Raw genomic sequence first — 22125 nt, forward strand, 5'->3', positions numbered from 1 at the left:
ATCACTGCCTTCCTCCCTGACCTTTGCTCCACTAAGAAAGATCAGGAAAGAAAAGAGGCCATTGTAACTTAACCATGGTGTCCTATTAAGGACACCAATGGAGAACATCTCCATCTTGAAGACCTCGGAACACAGAGCCCTAGGTGAACACTTCTGTAGCTGTTGGGCTCCGCAAATCATATTTCTACAGAGAGCACGTCCTCCGAACTCAAGTGTGTGTGTGTGTGTGTGTGTGTGTGTGTGTGTGTTTATTTTCAAGATCAAGATGTGAGATTTCTACAAACTTTTGGTCTAACTGGCAGCATCATTCTCTAGTTCTGACCCTGTACCGGTCTCTTTACACATATCTAATTTAGAAAGTGGTTATTTTCTACCAACCCTAACAACTAAAATAACACTAAACTCTCAGGGCTGCAGAAATGGCGACATAAGACCACAGTGCACTTCAGCATCCAGAGGTTTCCTTTCTAACGTAACAATTCTCACTTCTCTGTCCGCCCCACCACACACACACCCCCACCCCCGGCTTGCATGACTGAGATTAGAGAAGAGTGTTCAACTGTATCTGCTTTTGATGACATTGACTTCGGCATTCTGATATTTTGGACTTAACACCTCATAATCCAGTGCTGGTGGACAATTTCGATCAGACCCCATTAGCAAAGGGCAGGAAAGCATTGGGTTTTTAGCTAAACTGTGAACAGATGAATGAGCATTGTAGCTCTCCTCCACATTCTCTCTTGAGTTTCTTATTTACTGAGCACCTACTGTGTGCCAGGCACTGCACCAGGCAGTAGGAATTCCTAGATGATTAACGTTGTCTTGAAGGAGCTCGCAGGCTGGGAGAGGGGACACATACAAAACCAAACTACTTCTTGGTAGTATGGTGAGTGATCTGGTAAAAGAATACTCATGGCCAGAGGTTTTGGGGGGAGACACAAAAGATGGCCCATTGGCCTAAACTTGAATTTCCAAGAAGGCTTCCTAAAACAGATGATTCTTGAATGGAGTCTTGGAGGATAAATAAGAATTGCAAGACACAGAAGTGTTCAAAGAATGTTTCAGATACCGAGAATTGTGTGGGCAAAGAATGATACCAAGAGGGCTGAAGACAAGAGCTTGGATTCTATTCCGTAAGCCTTTGTGCATCATGGTACACATGGTAAATGACACCTGTGTGGGATATGGAGGTAGATAAACGAGGCTGTTCACAACCGGGCCACCCCTGGAGCCAAAGGGGTCAATATTTCCATACACACGTAATCCAACCCAGCATCCTGGTGGGGAAGGCCCACTGAAAGAAATAAGGATCCATTGAAAGCGCTGAAGGAGGGTTATTACACAGTCAGAACTGTAGTTTAAATGGCTCACGCTGGCTGCAGTGCAGAAATTGGATTTACTTAGGATTTGACCACAACAGATTAGGCAAAGGCTGATGAGGATGGGAGCTGGGTCAGTGGTCATATGGATAAAGAGAAAGGGACAAGTTCAAGAAACATTAAGGAAGAAAAATTGGCCTAATTTGGTGATTTACTACATGGAGGAAATACGGGAGAAAACATGGTCTAGAGCAGCTTTCTGGTTTCTAGCCTGGATATTGAATGAATGTGTAAATGCATAAATCTACTTTGTCCAAAAGATTAAGATCTTTCCCCGTTAACCACATCACACGTAGAGAACTAGAGGGCCTGCTTGCTTGTTTTTTAAGACTTCCTATTTCAGACAAGCAAAGAAAATACTGAGGGCTTTTGGCATCCTCTCGTCCTTCCCCAAGTCCTATCTGACTACGAGAGCCAACACCCTTAAAGAAGGTGGGACGAATTGAGAGAGTAGCACTGACATATATACACTACCAGGTGTAAAACAGATAGCTAGTGGGAAGCAGCCGCATAGCACAGGGAGCTCAGCTCGGTTCTTTGTGACCACCTAGAGGGGTGGGATAGGGAGGGTGGGAGGGAGACGCAAGAGGGAGGGGATATGGGGATATATGTATACGTACAGCTGATTCACTTTGCTGTACAGCAGAAACTAACACAACATTGTAAAGCAATTATACTCCAATAAAAAAATAATAATTAAAAAAAAAAGAAATTTGGTTTCCTGTGTGACAGCCTGATATTAAACTCTCTTTAGCTTGGGGACAGCTCGCCATCTGTCACCGTCTTTGCTTCCATTCTTCCCAAGACTTCAGGTCTCAAGATAATGGTGTGGGTCTCAAATCTTTCAGATGACCTGGAGATTAATAAAGTTAGTCACTTAGGCATTATTGATTCATCATGTCATAGCTCTCGAGAGCACATTTCTGAATAGTTCTAAATCAGGGTGTCTTTAAACACACCAAATGGTATCATCAACGTTTCCTGGAAGATGCAGAAAAAAGTTCAGAAAACCACACTGGTACATGTACCCTGGGTCCATTAGGCCTTTTTCATGTCCCTGGCAGGCTGGACCTCAAATAACACTAGCCAATTCTGGATGCTCCAAGAACTGCACAAGATTCTCCTCCTATAAAACAAACTTATGTTTCTTACGTAACAACAAATGCAGTGTGTGGATCTTGTTTGGATCAGACAATGGGATAAATTTTATTACGGACTGGATATTAGTTGATATTCAGGAATTATGGTTAATTTGGATAGGTGTGATTATAATATGGTAATTATATTTAAAATGTCTATCACTGATACATCCTGAAACATTTATGTGACATCTGGGATTTGCATTAAAAAAACTCTACCCAAAAAAGAAAAAAGAAAAAGAAGAAAGTTGGGGAGTAAATGAAGACAGACCCACTGATCTACAGAAGATGCATAATGGAGGTATGGCGAATTATTATGTTTTCTCTCTACCTATGTGTATGTGAGAAAATTTCCACTTTGTTCTGCTTCTACTTCAGGCATTGATCACCTATTAGATTTCTCAGCATCATGCTTATGCCAACTTGTATTTGTTTTAGCAGTGAAGTGGGGCTGTGTAAAAGGCAGATTCTTTTCCAAAGCATTAACCTTGTTGCCGTAATATAATAATCATAGATACCATTTAGTGTTTATTACATTCCAGATACTGAGCTAATCATTTTGTATACACTAATTTATTCAATCCTCACAATAAATCTGTGTTTAAGAGCATAAAGAGGAGGGACTTCCCTGGTGGTCCAGTGGTAAAGAATCTGCCTTCCAATTCAGGGGACGTGGGTTCGATCCCTGGTCGGGGAACTAAGATCCCACATGCCACAGGGCAATTAAGCCTGTGCGCCACAACTACAGAGCCCACGTGCCCTAGAGCCTGCACGCCACAACCAGAGAGAGAAAATCCGCATGCCACAACTGGAGAGATGCCCGCGCGCTGCAAAGAAGAGCCCATGTGCCGCAACAAAGACCCGACGCAGACAAATAAATAAATACTTAAAAAAAAAAAAGAAAACAGCGTAAAGAGGAGCTCAGGTGCTGACTTTAGATAGCTCTTCCAGTACCACAAAAAAATTTTTCTAAACAAACTAAAAAATCCTCAAGAGTCTTTGAGGTAGTTTTCTATGAATTGCTCTAATTTTTATCTATATTTTTAAAGATACACACAAAAAAATATTATGATAATAATGCGTAGGGCTTCCCTGGTGGCGCAGTGGTTGAGAATCTGCCTGCCAATGCAGGGGACACGGGTTCGAGCCCTGGTCCGGGAAGATCCCACATGCCGCAGAGCAACTGGGCCCGTGAGCCACAATTACTGAGCCTGCGCGTCTGGAGCCTGCGCTCCGCAACAAGAGAGGCCGCGATAGTGAGAGGCCCGCACACCGCAGTGAAGAGTGGCCCCCACTTGCCGCAACTAGAGAAAAGCCCTCGCACAGAAACGAAGACCCAACACAGCTAAAAATAAATAAATAAATTTTTAAAAAATAATAATAATAATGTGTAAAACATACTGAGTGCTTACAATGTACTAGTCTCTGTTCTTTTAAATGTATCTATAATTTTTATTTTTTTAATATTTATTTATTTATTTTTGGCTGCACCTGGTCTTCGTTACGGCATGCGGACTCCCAGTTGCAGCACGCATGTGGGATCTAGTTCCCCAACCAGGGACTGAACCCAGGCCGCCTGCATTGATTGGGAGCACGGAGTCTCACCCATTGGACCACCAGGGAATTCCCTACTAGCCTCTGTTCTAATAAGCACTTTGTATGTACTATCTCACCTGATTCGCACAACCACCTATAACGTAGTATAGTGGATGAAGTGCACGGGGAGCTCCAATCAAATGCTTCCCTGGATCCATGTCTGTCACAGCTCTTGCCATCAAGAGGTGGAATGCATTTCCCATCCCTTGAATCTGGGCTGACCTTGTGACTTGCTTTTGCCTATAGAAAGTGGTCAGTAGAAGTAAGGATGGGCCAGTTCCAAGCCTAGGCTTCAAGAGGTCTTGCACATTGCTGCTGTCTCTCTCTTGGGCCTCTGCTGTGAGACCATGCTTGAGGTAACTTGCTGGAGGATGAGAGACCCCATGCAGGAGAACGAAAGGGCCGTAACTGACAGTCAGACAATCACCGGGAGCAGAGCCACCTAGCAACCTGCCAGCCAAGAGCAGGGGCATGAGTGGGCCCAGGTGCAACCAGAACTGCCCAGCTGAAGCCAGCCTAACTAAATAAGTGGTTCAGCGGCCACTAAGTTTTGGAATGGGTTTATGATGCAACAAGAGTTAACTGATATAGCAGGTGTCACTGTTTTCTCTAGAAGAAGAAACCATGACACAGAATAGTTAAGAGGCTTGCCCAAAGTCACACAGTAGGTGGGGTAGCTGAGACAGACACCCAGAAGTCTGACTCTGAAGTCCATGCTGCTGGTGCACGGCTGTTCGGAGTAAGGACAAAGGAGCAAGGTGAGAGGTTACTGGGCTTTGACACCCAATGGCCCAATCATGGCCAGGAAAGATTCATTACAACCACCTGACAACAGAGGTGTCTCCATCCTTCCTCACTGCCCTGAGTACATCTTCCCTAGAGCTCTGCCTGCCCTTCCCAGAAGAAGGAATCTCTCGTCTCTGGATGTAACCTCCAAGAGACGAGGCAGACATCTGATGAAATGATGTTGAATTCTGAAGGAGCCCACTGGGGACCCTGAGAAGCATTGACGTGTTCAATGAATTCAGTATATTCAGAAGACTATAAAGGAGCATCCACACTTAAGCCAGAGACCCATAGTAAAGTGTTATTGTACCCTAAAGACCGTGGAAAGCTAGCGATGAATTTTAAATAAGGAAATAATAGAACATGCACATATATAACAAAATCAGTCTGGCTGCAGCATGAAGAATGGGCTGAAAGTAACCTTGGTCACATGGAGATAAACTCAGACTTGGAGCAGTCACGCAGGTGATGACAGTGGCCGAGACTAGGGTTACACCCATGGGAACAGAGAGAGGTAGGATTCAAGGGCTATTTAGGAGATAACACCAACAGAACCTGACGACCGGATGAATGAGTGAAGGAAAGGGAAAAGGTAAGGACAACCCAACCATAGGTCCACGAAAAGTAACTGACAACCAGGAAGTTCTATTCCATCCCTCACAGTGTCTACTGAGTGACAACTGACCAATTTCTGAAAAGGGTTTAGGACTTAGTCTTCCCATGGTGCAAGGATTCCTGATGGAGAGCTCTGAATCACCCTATTTGCAAAGAATAAAGGCGGGCTTGGAGAGAGAACATGTCATCAATTAAACAGCCACTTGTCTTGACAGCATTAAAAATAATCTGTCACCTGCTCCTAACTTTGTTTTTGGTCACAAAGGCCATTGTTTGAATGAACAAAGAGGGTAAGGAATCTGGAAAGAAAAGAGCTCAAGCTGAAGAAGACTTGCATGTGAATGAGGAGGGCGGTGGGCAGCTCCAAGCACAAACGTGCTGTCTGCTGCAAATAACTCAGGGACTCAATATTATGAACAGAAAGAATGCAGTTTCCAGTAGCTGCTCTTGGCATATCCAGAATATTCTAAAATTGACTGGTTTCTCGGTGGAAGCCATTTCCCATCTGATGAATCAGAAATTCAACTCAGGGGACAATATAATGATGCTTATTGATAAGGCTCTCCAACTTCCTCCATCAGACACTTCACCCTAACGCGCCCAGCTCCCAGCTGCTTCCCATGCCGCCCGACCTACCATTTGGCTCCTGCAAGCATTCCCGACAGGCAGGTGGAGGTCACTCCACTTTACGAAACGTCCTTAGAAAAGGGAAGAGTTCAAGAACAGAATCTGAGCATACAAAAGCCTACCAGATTTTCTCCACAATTGTTTTGATTCTGATTCCTATGGCCGAAGGATTAGTCTTGCACAGATGATTTTCCTATTGAAAAAATTCGTTCTAATTCTTTAGTTTCAATTAACTAAATACTAGTTTAAGGTTGTGAGTGTTCCCTATTTGACCTGACCCTCAGAGTGTTCCCTATTTGACCTGACCCTCAATTTACAAGCACAAAATAGGCCGACGGCCAGGACTCAGGCAATTCAGTAGGAGGATTATAGTTGATTCCAGCAACCAAGAGTGCCAGCCAGCCAAGCCAAGGGCCACATGAGAGAGGCTAGGAAAGGTAGAATGCTTAGCTCTCTAAAGGCAAACCCTAGAAGCTTGGAGCCAAGAGCTGACTTGCATAGAGAAAACAAACTTGGCCGTTAGAGAAGGACTTCAGGGTGGACCAGGAGGCAACAGAAAGAGTTGGAAAAGGAGCAGAGATGCTTAAAGGAAGTTCTCCACGAAGAATGAAATTTCACTCCGTTCTCCAAGAGGTTAGCTGCCGCTGGATGTTAGCTAATCTATGACAGGTTGCACTACACAATGAAACATTGTTTTGAAGTAAAGTTCCCCCACTCCATAAAAATAACATTTTATGGTTGGTCTTGCTAATTTTTCACCCATTTAGATCCTGCATGACAGAGAAAGTTGACAGTGTTAAATGGTATTAAGTCCTCCGAGCTCCCTCAGCTTGCAAGAAACCCTCCGACTGCTGTTAGATAGCTTACTCCAAGTTAAATATTTGTAACACAAACACGGTGACAGCGTGCCTTCCAGCTGTCTAGAATCACAGAAATCAATTTGGTTTCGTCAAGAAACAAGAATGAAAAAAGCCCTACACCCTGGGGTTAGTACATTGACTTAAACGGAGTATGGCAGTGGTCCCCAACCTCTTCGGCACCAGGGACCAGTTCATGATGCCCGGCATGACGCAGTTACCAAGTTCAGAAGGGAAAAACTGCAGATAGGAAGCAACAACTTCCTGTTTATCAGATTTTGGTGGCAATAGGGGAATAAATGACGTGGCCTCTGCATGCCCATGAGTCATCTCCCACCCTTGTGTACGATTAGATGTGTTGTCCCTGCCTGGAGAGAGGAAATACCCTGTTCTCCCTCATTTGGAATTTCTGATGCTATTCTGGATAAGACTCAAGTTCCTAAATCTGCAAAACAGGCACCAACCCATTGTTAAACTTCATTTTTTGGAGACCAGGTTTACTTGGCAATGTGATCTAATAGGAGTTTGAGACCCACCATCATTAGGTCTGTGCTGAAGTCCCAGTTCGGCGCTTCCTAGCTGGCTAGCCTCTGGCAGATCACGTAGCATGTTAGCTTCAGAGCCGTACGAGGGATGATAAATGCCTACCGTGCGGGTGCCGAGGAGCACGGGGGTCACACCAAGTGAAAAGTGATAGGCGAATAGCTCCGCAGGTGTGGGCTGCTGCCTTTGGCTCACCTTCTGGAATGTGCTCAAAGCTCAGAAATCGAGCCAGCGTGAACAACGGCTTGGGAGTAAGGACATTCCAGTCTCCAGCTCACATCTGTCACAATTAGTGTTCCATCAGCAAAGTGAGTAAACTCTTTTCCCTCACAGGCACCTGCTCACTTATACCCATGACTAGGGAATGGAGCATTCTGTTGAGAATCAGGTGTCTTCGCTCACCTTACCATGGTGATTCCCCAACGGTGCTGCATATTGGAACCACCTGGAGAGCTTTTAACCCCTCCCAATGTCCAGTCCTACCCAAGACCATTTAAGTCAGAACGTCTGGGGGTGGAGTCCAGGCATCAGTACTGTTCAAAGACCCTCAGGTGACTCTACTACACAGCGAAGTTTGGGGAACCTCTGTCCAACTCCCTCCCGCAGTCCCCTGAGGGTACCTCTCAACCTCTTGGTTCTAGAGTACGTCCGCCTTTGAAATGGGAATTGGGGCCCAGGACACCCAGTCTTGAGCCTCTACTCGACAGGAAGGCGAGTCTAGGAGGAGTGCACAGGGCACCCCTTCCCAGACTGGGTGATCAGCAGGGTCACATAAAAAGAGGTTTCAAAGAAAAAAATAAGAAAGATTTCAAGATCAGATAAAATTGGCCAATTCTGGGTTCACCGAAGATAAGCGGTTTCCTTCATCGCAGGACCTCGCAGACCCTTTAAGTTGGAGTGTGATCATGAATCTGCCCGAAAGGACTGTCTGCCCCGCATGGAAACCTTCACTTTCTCAGAGCATGTCAAGGGCTGTTGTTTCAAGGAAGATGCTCTGAGAGCAGTGTTGGGAGTGGGGCAGGGGTTTGACCTCCCACCCCCGGGGGGCCATTTGACAAAGCCTGGAAACACCTGCTTGTCACAGCTGGGGGTCAGGTGGCTGTTACTGGCATCTAGTGGGCAAAGGCCAGGAATGCTGCTAAACATCCTACAACACACGGGACAGCCCCAGACAGAGCTTTCCAGCCCAATGTCGCCAGCAGCCCGGGTGAAAGGTCCTGGCCTTGAGTGAGCTCTTCTCCCGCATCCTCTCCTCCACACTAGGACCTCATCAGATGATGAGAGAGCAAGGACAGGAGAAAGAGGAGGAAAACAAGGAAGGAAAAAGGGAGGAAATGAAAAACAGATGATAATGAAGGCTGAGGTAAGGAAGAGACAAGAGAAAAAAGAAGAAAAGGAAGCCAGATTCATAATTGCCAAAACTTGGAAGTGGCCAAGATGTCCTTCAGTAAGTGAGTGGATAAACACACTGTAGTAAATTCAGACAATGGAACAGCATTCAGCGTTAAAAAGAAACGAGCTATCAAGCCATGAAAAGACCTGGCTTAGACTTAAGTGCCTGCTGCTGAAAAGCCTGCCTACTGTTATGATTCCAACTATATGACACTCTAGAAAAGGCAAAACCATGGGGACAGTAAAAAGATCAGTGGTTGCCAGGGGTGGGAGGGAGGGAAGGATGAACAGGCAGAGCACAGAGGAGTTCTAGGGCAGTGAATATACTCTGTATACGCTCTGTTCAATCCCATAGAATGAACCCACCCAGAGTGAACCCTAATGTGAACCATGGCTTTGGGTGACAATGATGTGTCAATGCAGGTTCATCAGTTGTAACAAGTGTGCCCTCTGGCGGAGGATGTTGATAGCAGGGAGGCTGCGGGTTGGTGTGTGGGGTATGTAGGAAATCTCTGTACTTTCTGCTCCATTTTGCTGTGAGCCTGCAAGTGCTCAAAAGAAAGAAAAATGAGAAAGAAGGCAGAGCAGCACGCGCGATTAGCGGCCCGAGCCTCCTCACGCCTTTATTGCTTCTCTGAGTCGACCAGGCCGCTCGTTCTGCTCTTGCACGGGCACCAGCTGGTGGAGGCAGGCGAGGCGACAACGGGAAGGCGGGCGATGCCGTTTGGGGACCCAGCTCGGGGCTTCGGTGCGGCTCGGACGGGGAGCCTCAGACCCTGCTGGGCTTCTTGGGGTCGTTGTTCTTGGTCGGCATGAAGGCGTACAGCTCCTCGATGAGCATCTCCATCCGGGCGGTGACCTCGGTCACCGTGTCGATGACCAGCTTCTGCTGCAGCTTCAGCTTGTTGTTCTCCCACAGCGCCTTGCTCTCCTCCTGGAAAATCCGGTGCTCCTCGCGCAGCACGTGCAGGGCCCGGTTCTCCTCCTGCAGGGCCCGGTCCTCCTCCTGCAGGAGCCGGTTCTCCTCCTGCAGGAGCCGGTTCTCCTCGCGGAGGGCCTGCAGCGCCTGGCTCATCTCCCGCAGCAGCTCCAGGGACCGGCCGCCGTCGGGCAGGCCCGGGCCCGCCTTGCCCGCCTCCTCCCTGGGCTGCGCGGACAGGTTGCTGAGCATCTCGCGCAGGGCCCGGAGCGTCTTGGAGTCCTCCTGCGGGGCCTGGGGGCCCTTGGGCTCCTCGAAGGGAGAGGAGAGGCCCGCGCCCTGGCCCGGCAGCAGCCCGTGGGGCGCCTCCTGGGGCGAGGGGGCCGGTTTGATCTCGGTCGAGGCCGCCTGCTCGTCCGGCTGGGCCCAGCAGGCCTTTCTCTGCTCCAGCAGCTGCTGCAGGGCCCGGTTCTCCTCCTGGAGGAGCTGCAGGGTGCTGCTCTCCCGGCCGCGGTGCACCTGCAGGTCCGGGTCCTTCTTCACCGCCACCAGGGACGAGGCGTTGTCCCTGCGCAGCAGCGGCGCGGAGGCCCGGCCGTCCTCGTGGCCCAGCGCGGCCTGGCGCTCCTCCCATAAGGCCTGCAGGATCTGGTTCTCCTCGCGGAGCGCGCGGTTCTCCGCGCGCAGGGACTTGTTCTCCGCGCACAGGGACTTGGTCTCCTCCTGCCGCAGGCACTCCTTGGCCAGCCTCTTGCGGTGCAGCTTGTGGTGGAGGGACGAGGCCGGGGAGAAGTAGGGGGACTGCAGGCGACAGTTCTCACTCACCCACCGCCCGTCCTGGAAGACGAACGTCTCGTCGCTGAGCTGCACGCGGGGCGGGTCGCAGTCCAGCGCCAGGTCCGCCTGCGAGGTGGGGCTTTCCATGGGGTCCAGGGTCACGGAGGGGAAGCGGTACGGCGGGTAGGAGTGCTGGCTGACCGCCTGGCGGCTCAGCCTGGGCAGGGCGGCCTGCCTGGCACAGCGCGGGGTGGGGTACAAGTTGTGGAGCCTCAGGAAGGGCTCGGCTGAACCCCTCTGCGGGAGAGAACAGGGAAGCCCAGAGTTAGCGAAGGAGCAGATGCACCCGAGGCTGGCTGACCACATGAGAGGCTGGGAGACCCCACAAGAAACCCAGTCTGGGGGTCTGGACTGGCCACAGAGGGCGCTTTTGCACTTGGCCTCTTGGGTTCCTCGCGAGGAAATGACATTGATCCTCGTTATTCGCGGTTCTATAAAGTCCCGTGAACCCAGAATTCGCGACTACTGTACCATTGCTCCGAAGAGACGCCCGGCGTTAAGTTCTTGCTAGCCTCTGGTCACATTTTCCTCAACCAATCAATAAATAACTTTGTCTGCTGTTGAAAGACACCTTATTTAAAATGTACTTTTGATTCATTACATTGAACTTGCGGTCAACAGCACTGTGCCTCATGTGGGAAGGAAGCTTACCTAGCAGGTGTTTTCTCTGTAAGGCACATCACACATCACTGCCTTCTTGTGCTTAGGACGACTAGACAGCACTGCAGCGCTATGCTTGAGGGCCATTTTAGACAGTGAAATCACCAACAAAAAGCACAAGAGTGTGAAAACAGTGACACTAAATAAACTGTGAAAAGGACACTATTTTAGTCTGAGAGCTGAAACAAGAAGGCACCTCCAACTGGAAACGTGTGCATCAGATAACTCAAATTTTTCATCATTCTGTGCGTGTCTATGAATAATCATGAAAGTGAGACGAGTATTGATTTTGGGGTTGCAAACTAATTTTAGTGAAAAAAATTTAGGCAAATTCACAAATATGGAATCCATGAACAATGAGAATCAAGAATATATCATGGAGGATAAAGGCATCGATATTGGAGTCAACTGTTTGAGTCCTCGCCCCATTATTTGATTAGTTACAAGAACACGGACAAATTATGTGAGCTTTAGTTACCACGCTTTCAAACTGGGATAACTGCACCTACTGCCTTGCCTCATAGAAATACTTTAGGATTAAAAGAGGGACTGTATGAAAGCACTAAGCATGGGTTCTGGCGCACTTCTGCCACCCTAGAGGAAGAATAAACACTGTTCTCCAGCTACCGGAGTTGTAGATGTGTACCCACAATTGGCATCACCCAACAGCCACTCACATTGTCCCAAATGGCAGTGCTACTGGTAAGTCCCACCTTCTTCCTGGCCCCATTCAGGCCTATCCTCCACTCTTAGCCATCCCTGATAGCAGCCCCTTTAACACCAACCAACATGGTGCTAAGCTTAAAACAGAGTCCAGCTGATAATTTTGGAAAGGAAGGGCACCATCACAGACATATCACCGAGCAATGGGAGTTCAACATGTGGCAGTGAAGACATCAAAGGATACCAAGGGATTCATACAGAGGAATTCATGATGGTGGCCATGCACCTCAAAACCACCACATAAAAAGAGGATCAGAGCCACAGAGCTTAAACCCAACAAACCACTGTCACACTTCTCAATATAGAAGAAGAATCTGAGTGAGTTTTAAATGCAGATTTTGGAGCCTTTACTTACAAGACTGATTCACTCATTCACTCATCCATCTGTATTTCTAACCAGCTCCCTCAGGTGATTCTGGCTTCCGGTGGTCAGAACTGCTCTGAGCCAGGTAGAATGCAGTTAGCTCAGGTGAGGGTTACACCAGGGCTGAAGGCCAAGGGGTCAAGACTGGGGTCCACAGATGCTCATCCTGGTTCTGTTGCTGATGGGCAGCATGAAACTAGAGAGCTCTCACCCTCTCTGAGACCCAGCTTTTCACTAGTACAAAAGAGAGTCAGACTCTGTGATCTTAAAGGCACCACCTTCCAACATTGAAAGCCAGCAAATTGTACCTGTAAAATGGAAATAATAACACGTGCCCTGCTTAGTTCACAACACCGTTGTGAGGATTAAATGAGATAATGAATGCAAAAGTGTTTTTAAAACTGCCAGGTGCCATAGAAATGTAAGTGTTTTTAAAACTGCCAGGTGCCATCTTACATGTAAGAGATGTAAATGTAAGGTATTGTTACCAAGAAAAGGAGATTTCACTAATGGAGGAATTCTGAGATGAATTCAAAAAGCAGTGAACAAGTGGGATGCATCCTGGAGAAGAGGTAACAATTGCAGCAATGAATTTAAATAAAAATAAGATCATGAGAGCTGCTTCTAAATACACCAAAAGCATTTATTTCATCCAAGTACATTGCAATGCTCTCCAAATATTAATTTCTCGTTTCTTAGGTTATTTTCAAAATTTTACAGATAGAGAAGATAGAAAACAAGTCAGGTTATTCACATTATATATATAGGCGTATATAGAGATATATAATTTGTACAGCATATAAAGTTGGTTAGAATTCTTTAAGACCCAAAGAGCTAGATAAATAGAAGGCATGATTCTATGCTATTAACTTTCCAATAAGCACGTCATTAACTTTGTAAGGTTGTGCTTAATCTTCCAGAGAGCGAGGGTGCAGGGACATTCTGCAATCAGAACCTTATTTACTTTAAATAAATCCAGCCTCCATGGTGTTCATCCTTCTCAATGGGAGAAGCACAATGGCTCTTGTGGCTGAACCTGTGATCAGAATGAACCCCACTGTGAAAAGCCCAGACCGTTCTTATAAATTTAAGGTGCCTTGATCCCAGACTGGGAAGATTAGCCAAGGTCAATAAGGAGTAAATCTGGAGAGGTCCTCGTCATCCTCCAAGGATGAAGCACTACAGGACTCCATCTCAGCAGTAATATCCTGCCCTTGAAGATATTACTATGGAAAATGTAGTTTTAGTCAATGATGTGTATACCCATCAAGAGAAAGAAAGGGAAGAAGTTTTGCTCTACTGAATTCATTTAATCTTCACAACACTGATTTAATAAGGTGTTATTATTCCCATTTTACAGATGGAGAAACTGAAACTCAGAGAAGTTAAATAACCAGCACCAGTTCACTCAGTAAGTCACAAATCCAGTTCTGGCTCCCTGAACTTATATATGTGAAGCACACATGTAGGAAATCTCCATGAATTAAGCAAAGGACTTTCACTACTTGGGGACTTTTTATTATGGAAAATTTCAAACATACACAAAAAGAGAGAGGATAGTCTAATAAATTTCCATATACCCAGCTTCAGCAGTTATCAAATCAAGACCACACTTGCTTCATCTATACCTTCATCCAATTCCAGAACCACTCCCCTGCCGCTGGGTTATTTCAAAGCAAAGTATAGACATTGTGCTGTTTTATCCATAAATACATCAATGCGTATTTTTTTTAACAAAACCACAATACCATTATCTTCCCTTTAAAATTTAACAATGATCCCTTAATATCAACAAATACTGATTCAAATTTCCCCAACTCTCTCATTTCTTTTTTATGATTGATTTCTATCAGAAAGATACTCTTCCTGATCCAGGTGAACAACCAAAGAGAAACCTCTAGTGCTTTATACCTGTTCATAGTATCCTTGATGGCCTTTAAATCATCCTACTCAGTCAGCTGCCTTTATTTTATATCCATATCCTGAACTGGGTACCCAAGGGATTTTCAACTATCCCCTCAACATAAAGGCACTAAATAAAAACTTAACATGTGGGTGGCGGATCCCTAGCTATGGACAATTTGGGTATTTGGGCCCTTGTCCTTATGCATGCCATTGGGTGACCTCGGTTACATCCTCTAACCCTCTGACCTTGGTTTCCACTTCTGTATAATGAAAGGTCAGTAGCATTATCTCTAATATCCTCTTGTCTAACTTCCTCTGGTCGAAGGGATCCATGTTTATAAACTGGCACCACTATGGCCCCAGCAGTCCTCTTTTATCAACCTAGCTGACATCATGTCCCCTCCCTTAAATGACCAACACTTTCCAAGCAAGTCCTGTGCTGTCTCTGTTCCGTGCCCATGTACCTAATCCAGAAAATATTGATGGACTGATAGGTCTCCTTTACCTCCTTAACCAAGAGACCAAACCCTCCTCTTATGACTAAGTCCTTCTATCCTTCCTCTTATCCCCAGACAGGACCCAGAAGGTGGCCAAGTCCAGCATTGCCTCATGGCCTAGTTTCTTAGATAAAACACTTAAATACTGTAAAAATTTTAATAGTCATATATTTATTTTAATGGGTATTAGAAAAATATACCTATTTTATCAAACCCACAATCCTGTGGATAGGATTAAAATGAGGCTAAAGTAGAGTAGCATCTTTTCTTTTTCTGAAAATGAGACCATCTAAGGGAAAGTACTAAATATACAGGATTTCAGATATGCCAAGAATCATGCTTAAACTCTGGGAAGGCACTGAGGCAAGACAAATTCTTTCTTTCCCATATTTCCCTGATTCCAATCAGACCTAGCTGGACTTAGTCCTCCAAGGAAATCTCTTTCTTGGCCTTGTGAAAACTTCTCACCCTAATCTACTCCCACTCTAACCATTCTTGCGCCAAATCACATTTATGTCAATGAATCAACTAACATTAATTTGGCATCTGTTCTCAGGGAACTTCCAATCAATTTGAAAATCAGTGCATAGCAACCATTATTTCTTGGTGTAAGTGAGGGAGGCTGACGTGCAGCAAGCATTAATTCTGGCAGTAAAGTATGGGGAACAGGGGACTGGACATCATAAAACTGAAAAGAGTCCTGGGTCCGTGCTGTATGAGTGCATGGCCTTTACAAAATCACTTAATTTCTCTGCCTCAGTTTCCACATCTAGAAAATGTGGATGCTAGCATGATTCAGAGCCACGCCCTATGTTTGTGCAGGCTGTACAATGCCCAACTCTGGAGGGTGCCATTCACAACTGGTGTTGCAGTGCACAACCTGTGCAACCATCCACAGCAGTTTTACTAACATCTGCCCCATTTATTTCAGACGCTTTGTTGTAGAGATCAAAAATAAGAGGAGAATATGTGACATCTTCTTTGTTTATAGAGAGCTACAGACATGCAAGAATGGTTACTGTGGATTCAGAAGAGAAGTTGCTTAGCATTTCCTTCGATTGTATAGAGCAAGGAAAAGGAAGTAACACTGAATGACTATTATGTGATGATATGCTAACTGATTTCCATAGTCATAGGTAACATCTTACTGAAAAGAGCTACCATGGTTCTACCAAAGATCACATAGCCAGCAAGGGTTTAAAACCAGGATATCTGACTCCAAACTGCAGGCTCATTCTAGCTCTTTATGATGCCCAGATATTTTATTTTGCATGTGTGTTGTTATCATTCCTTTGCAGTGATTCTCGTATATCTTGTCCCATCTTGTCCCCAGATGAATAAATTGTAATTATCTGAGCACAATGACCCAAACCTTACTTTTTTTGACATCCCTAGTCCTGGAAGTTAGAACAACACATTTCACATACAGTGGAGGTGTAATGAGTCCTTGCCAATGCACTAATCAACCAAAGTGCGCTGAAAGGTAAGGAGGAGATATCAGATTGAATTACACAAAACTGTTAACATTATACTATTTTTGGCCCTCAAAAGTGGTGCTTTTGTTTACCTTAATATTTTTAGTCTATTTAGGAAAGCCGTATCCACATTTCAATTCACATGTTTTAAACTGCAGGGCTGTTACATCAGGGGGTTTTCCCCCATGTCCACCTACACAGTCCCTAAAGGAAGCTGTCCTCTGCACACAAGCATGCTGGTTTGTCCACATTGCCATCTTGAACCTATAATCCAATGAGGCGAGAGGTCTTAAATTCCCAGTAGCTTTGGGCTTAAAAGTCCCATCTTTGACTGCTCTTGTGAAAGTCACTTAACTTCCCTGAATGTCACCTCTAAAATGAACCCCAATGTAGCTGCTCTGCCTACTTCCTGGTGTTGTTGTGAGATGCTAAGAAAGTGGTCGGTAAGCTGTCATAAAGGCCAAACAGGGGCTTCCCGGGCGGCCCAGTGGTTAAGACTCCGCACTTCCAATGCGGGGGGACGCGTGTTCAATCCCTGCTCGGGGAATTAAGATCCCATATGCCGCGCAGCCGAAAAACTAAAAAAAAAAAAAAAAGACCAAACAGACGGCCAGTTCTACTAGTAAAGCTTAAACATTCCTGGCCTAAAACACTATAGCAAATGCTGAATGTATTTCTTTACAAAAGGACTTTCCGAAAAGTGAGCATCTGAGCTAAGCAAACCCTCGACGTACTTGAGGTAAAAAATCCCAGGCCCCCTTAGCCGATGTTTGAAGCCAGCTCCTTCTTGGTAGGTCTCCTCAACCAGTGGTATCACTGGGTTGGTTTCATGGGCTAAACTAATCTGTCCTTGGTGTCGCTGAGCCCCGCCAAGAAGTCTGGGCCAAGAAAAAGCCCCAGGAACACCCCCGAAAGTTCTCTTCAGCCTAGGAGGCGGAGTCTACGGCAGCATGATCCAAGCCCCCAAAGAAGCCTGGCCTGGTTTCCCCATGAAGGAAAGGACGGTCTCTTCCTTGACCTGTGGGAAATGCCCTCACATGTGGATGCAGACCCAGTAGGTGGGAGAGGAAAAGGGGGGCTTCCTCATGAAAGAATGGGATACGAGAAAGGATGCAGGAGGGGAAGACAAATGGCCATGGCGCTCATCATACCTTCCATCAGGCTTTGTTAGGAAGGTGACCAAGAGACTCTGCCCTCAGGAGCAATGTGCTCCCAGCTGTGACCTAAGTAAGATGCATTAGTGCTGAGGATCCAGGAAGGGCCCTGGGCACCAACATCTCCCTCACAGGTGCCTGAATCCCACCTATGGTCGGGAATCCGTCCTTAACATCAGGCCTGGCCTTCTCCCTGGCACCTCCTTTTTAAATGCATTTGGTCCTAGAAGGAAAATGCATGAAATCACCAACGATGTGCTTCTGTCAGATCACCAGCCTTGTGCGTGGCAAGTGGAGACCATGGAGGAGGAATAGCCAGTGGAAGGGCGGGCAGGGCAAAGGCAAAGGAGAGGTGATAAGACCAAAGTCTCTTTCTGATGCTAAGGGGTGTCTAAGGAACAGGACTCGGAGTGGGACCTTCTGGGGAGGAATTTCTGGGGTTGCAGGCCTCCCATCTAAATAGTTCGGGAACAGGGCTAGACAATGACTAGCCAGTTTAGCTGACATGCGCTGAGGTTCTCTCCACTCCTGGAGAAGTATGGCTACCACAGACCAGAAGAGACGTCCAAATGCTCCCAGCAGACTTCAAGTCTGTTGACCAAGTTTTTTAAAGCCCTACTTTGCCAGCATTACTGAGGGTTACGGTCAGAGAACATTCAACCATCTGAGGTTACTTTTCAAGCATGTGAAGCTGAGAGGCCCAGAATGCTGGAAGGAAAAGCCAGATCCGCCACTAATTTTCAGACCAGGTTGACAAGGCTGAGTCTCATTATCATATTTTTAAATTAACTCCGTTCCCGAGCACCATGAGAAAGTCAATGTTGGTTTTAATAAATGCGAACAGATAAGAGGATAATTCACAGGTCAGTGTGACTGATTTTGATAGAATCATAACACTAACAGCAAAAAGGATAAAGATGTCATCTGTCATGTATCTGGTAGTTTTAGCTAATTGTTTAACACACAATCTTCTGAAATCTTCCTCCTAACACTTATTCAAATTGGTAGAGATACAGGCATCGTTGGTGGATTCCATAGCTTCTGAAGAACAAACCCAAACAAAGGGGACCGAGAAAAGGCAACAGCGAGGGATGAGGGGGGGCCCTGGAGGGTGCTGTGGGAGCTCATTCTGACCTGGTATAGATCCTTCATTAATGATCTCACAGGAAACAGTGCCTTTATGAAACTCACAGATAGCGCTCACTGGGGAAATGGGAATGCTGGTGAGAACTGAATCATTATGTACAAAAGGAACCAGGAGGGCAGAGAGCTTGGGCAGGAAGTAACATTGATGGCTGGCAAGTTAATGTGTTGGAGGGATATAGATCAGAAAACACAAATGTTTAATGTGAGGAAGAAAAACTGGAAATCAATAAGACCCGAAAAGACCTAAGGGTGAAACAAAGAGTGAATCATAGGCATTTGCAATGTAAATGAGAAGCGCCAGGCACGACTGGGAGCTGGGAGGCCAGAGGTACTTTCTGGAAACACAGAGCTGCTGCTGCAATCCCTTTCCCCAATGAACAGGCTCAGCCTCAAAACGAAGCAGAATGTGGCAGATACATGCAGGGAGCTCACGGTAGGCAGTGAAGATGGGCGGAGAAGAGGCACCATCTCTTAAGAGCAAGGGAAGAAGCAGGTGGCATGTGCCCAGCTTGTGGCACAGCAGAGGAAGTGGGCACTGGCCTGGCTTCAAGGCTCTAACTGCAGCTCTGCCATTACTAGTGGGCTTCCTAGGGTTCCCGGTTCCCGTTCCTGTACAATCTCTCCCTCGCGCTGCATGGCCCAGTGCCGCCACGTGATCAAATCAGTGCTCAATCTCCCTTCCTCCCCTTGTTGTTTGTTTTGTTTTGTTTTTGTTCGTTTGGCCACACCATGCAGCATGCGGAATCTTAGTCCCCCGACCAGGGATCGAACCCGTGCCCCCTGCAGTGGAAGCGCAGAGTCTTAACCACTGGACCGCCAGGGAAGTCCCCCTTCCTCCCCTTGTTAACCAGATCAGTCCTCCCAGTGCTGCCAGCTGTAACCATCTCATCTGGGGAGGTCCAGTCAGCACACTGGGCCCTCTCACAGCTCTAGTGATGGCCCAGTTCAGATCATCTAAACTTATAGACGCCCCCTTCACCCCGAGCACCAGCCTAGAGTACCCTGCCGGGTGTCTGGAACCTGCCGCAGGAACCTGCCAAGGGGTGTACCCATGAGGCACATCTGCCCATGTGCCCAGGCAGCAGGTGTCCTCTAATTTCATGCTCTCCAAGATCCCAGGATGCCCACTGGCGATCAATCCTGTGCCTACACATCCCTGGACAGAGCTTTCAGATAGTTACCTCTGCATTGGATTCCTCCACCCTACATTTTAGCCCCTCTGGTTGCACCGCCATGATCTTCCAACAGGGCCTTAGGTGACTCTGGAGAAGCAAGGCTGCCCCCTTTGTGACACAGCAGTAGGAACAATCCAATCGGGAGGACCCCTCCCAGGAAACAGCTGCTTAGCAGGAGGAGAACTGAGAATCTCCAGCCTGTCATCCGTTCATTGGCCTCCATTCTGAACCCCTCAGGCCCACCCCTCTTGCACTCTCTCTGTCTTTGGTGTACAGCAGGACTTCATTCTCTTGACCCCGCCGCATGACCCTGTACCCCTCAGCCCACATCCTAGGTTCATGGATTCAGTCGTAGGCTTTTGATTGCAAGTCTCAGTTCTAATTCTGCCCCCGTAAATCCAGAGTAGTTGCACAACAGCAAGCACCAAAAGATCTAATTTTGAAAAGATTGGCTTATTTCCGAGGGTCACAGAAACTTCAAGTGGTAGGGCTGGAAGGTCTTCCCAGATCACCTAACCCACCCCCCTCATTCGAGGGATGAGAAACCTGAGACGCTGAGTGACTAAGTGGGCTCCCCCAGGTACACAGCTGGCTGGCAGCTGACCTAGAACTAGAATCTGAGGCCCTGACTACTCTGCTCCTTCTATGACATCCTGCTAGAGTTTCGAAAGAGGAGGGCTATTCTGGCTAAAACTGAGAGGTTGCATCCTTCTGTGATTATGCCTACCTGAGGTAGAACCACATTGATTGGAATTTCTAGGCTTTCAGATCTGATATCTCCTTTTCTTGTAAAATTTGGCCTCGAGTGCTGTGGAAAAGAGAAAATAAGTAGATTTCTGCTTCCCAGCCCATCCTCTGGGCCTCAACTTCTCACCTGAAAAACAGAGGACTTTTTACTACTCACTTATCCCCTCTTGTTAATTATGTACGTTATGAAAATCTGAGTCTGAAAGAATGTGAAGATGATATCTGATACGATGCCTTATCAATCTCTGAACAGAAATTAAGACAGGTATTAGAGTTGATGGAAAAGCTTTCTGAAAGTCTGTGGAGCAGAGATACCGATACCTACTACCTTTTCTAAAATTATTATTTCTATCTCAAGTAAAAAGCCATACCAATGTTAGGTGCCAGGTATAGGTCCTATGCAGAAGTTGGTCACCAAAACACTCAGAACATTCCAGGGGTGACATCACAAAACAATATGGTGTTTTTCAAGGCTCATGGTCTCTCTCTGAGCATCACAGGTGGGAATGAGGCATCTGATGGTCAGCAAGAGCTCACCCTGGTTGTGTCCACATGGCCGGTCAAGGTCAGTGTGACACACAATAGCCCAAACACGGGCCCCCTGTTTGGTCATCCTGGCTGACATTTACATCCCCACTGCCAGGCTGGGCCAAGACCCCTATCCTCTCTCCAGGGGTGGCATCTTCTACTTGGATTACTCAAGAAGGAAGAAACCCAGACCAAGAGAAAGAATGTAGTCTGAGATGTTTTTTGATACCAATCTATTCTTCAGTTCTCTGACACCAGTTGGATGTCCTATAATTCAATTCTGACACACCCCACCTGGAGTTGGGGCCAGATCCCACAAGTTAAAGGGCTCAGTCCCACAGAACTGCTCCCACTTCAGATGCCAGTGACAAGTCTTGGGCCACCAGTACTTCTAGCTACCCAGCTATAAATCAGAGGCTCCCAGTTTTGATGATTTGCTAGAAGAGCTCAAAGAACTCAGGAAGACACTTTACTTACAAATACAGGTTTTGGGTTTGTTTTTTTTGTTAATAAAACAAGCTCAGGAACAGCCAAATGGAAAAGATGCCTAAGGCAAGGTAAGAGGGGAGAGGGAGGCGGAGCTTCCATACCCAACAGGGCACACCACCCTCCCTGCGTCTTCATGTGCTCGCCAACTCGGAAGCTCTCCAAACCCTGTCGTTTAGAGGTTTTTATGGAGGTTTCATTATATGGTCATGATTGATTATTTCATTGGCCTTTGGTGATTGAATAATAAAAGATACATCTATCAGTCAAGAAATCCCAAGGGTTTTAAGTTACTCTGTGCCAGGAACTGGGAACAAAGACCAAACATATATTTTTATTAGACCATATGTAGAAACTGCTGACACCTGGGCTTCACGAAAGGGACAGCCTAGTTCCCTGGCCTCAATTCTGTCAAATCATTTGCCCCTAGAGGCTGTCAGTGGGAGCCCTCCTATGTACCTTAAGTCTCCCGTTAGGGGGGGAACTCCAACCCCACACTATTATGCCACATGCAGGGAAAGAAGTGGTGGACCAGGGTCACTGTAACAACCCACCGGAAGCTCCGGCATCCAAGT

General features: G+C 46.6%; 1 protein-coding gene across 3 annotated transcripts; it reads right to left on the reverse strand.

The window, feature by feature from the left end:
* Positions 1-9703: 9703 nt before the first annotated feature.
* Positions 9704-20982, reverse strand: CBY2 (chibby family member 2). Of its 3 annotated transcripts, XM_068527039.1 has the most exons (3): positions 20908-20982; positions 20517-20597; positions 9704-10927 (listed from the first exon to the last, which is right to left on the reverse strand). In XM_068527039.1, exons 1-3 carry the CDS (start codon positions 20980-20982, stop codon positions 9704-9706), a joined length of 1380 nt encoding a protein of 459 aa, XP_068383140.1. The 3 variants fall into 3 exon arrangements, with proteins under 3 accessions (XP_068383140.1, XP_068383141.1, XP_068383142.1); XM_068527040.1 differs by lacking the exon at positions 20517-20597; XM_068527041.1 differs by lacking the exons at positions 20517-20597; positions 20908-20982 and adding an exon at positions 19796-19849.
* Between the last annotated feature and the right edge of the window lie 1143 nt (positions 20983-22125).

This window comes from Eschrichtius robustus, chromosome 18 (assembly GCF_028021215.1).
Source record: "Eschrichtius robustus isolate mEscRob2 chromosome 18, mEscRob2.pri, whole genome shotgun sequence".
NCBI lineage: Eukaryota > Metazoa > Chordata > Mammalia > Artiodactyla > Eschrichtiidae > Eschrichtius > Eschrichtius robustus.

What these genes read in the sequence shown, in the direction of transcription:
- CBY2 (XM_068527039.1), bottom strand. Translation starts at nt 20,982, where the DNA reads ATGTCACCCCTGGAATGTTCTGAGTGTTTTGGTGACCAACTTCTGCAT. An exon ending in ATACCTGGCACCTAACATTG is followed by an intron (nt 20,598 to 20,907) that starts GTATGGCTTTTT and finishes TCTTTTCCACAG; the next exon opens with CACTCGAGGCCAAATTTTAC. An exon ending in TCAATGTGGTTCTACCTCAG is followed by an intron (nt 10,928 to 20,516) that starts GTAGGCATAATC and finishes TCTCTCCCGCAG; the next exon opens with AGGGGTTCAGCCGAGCCCTT.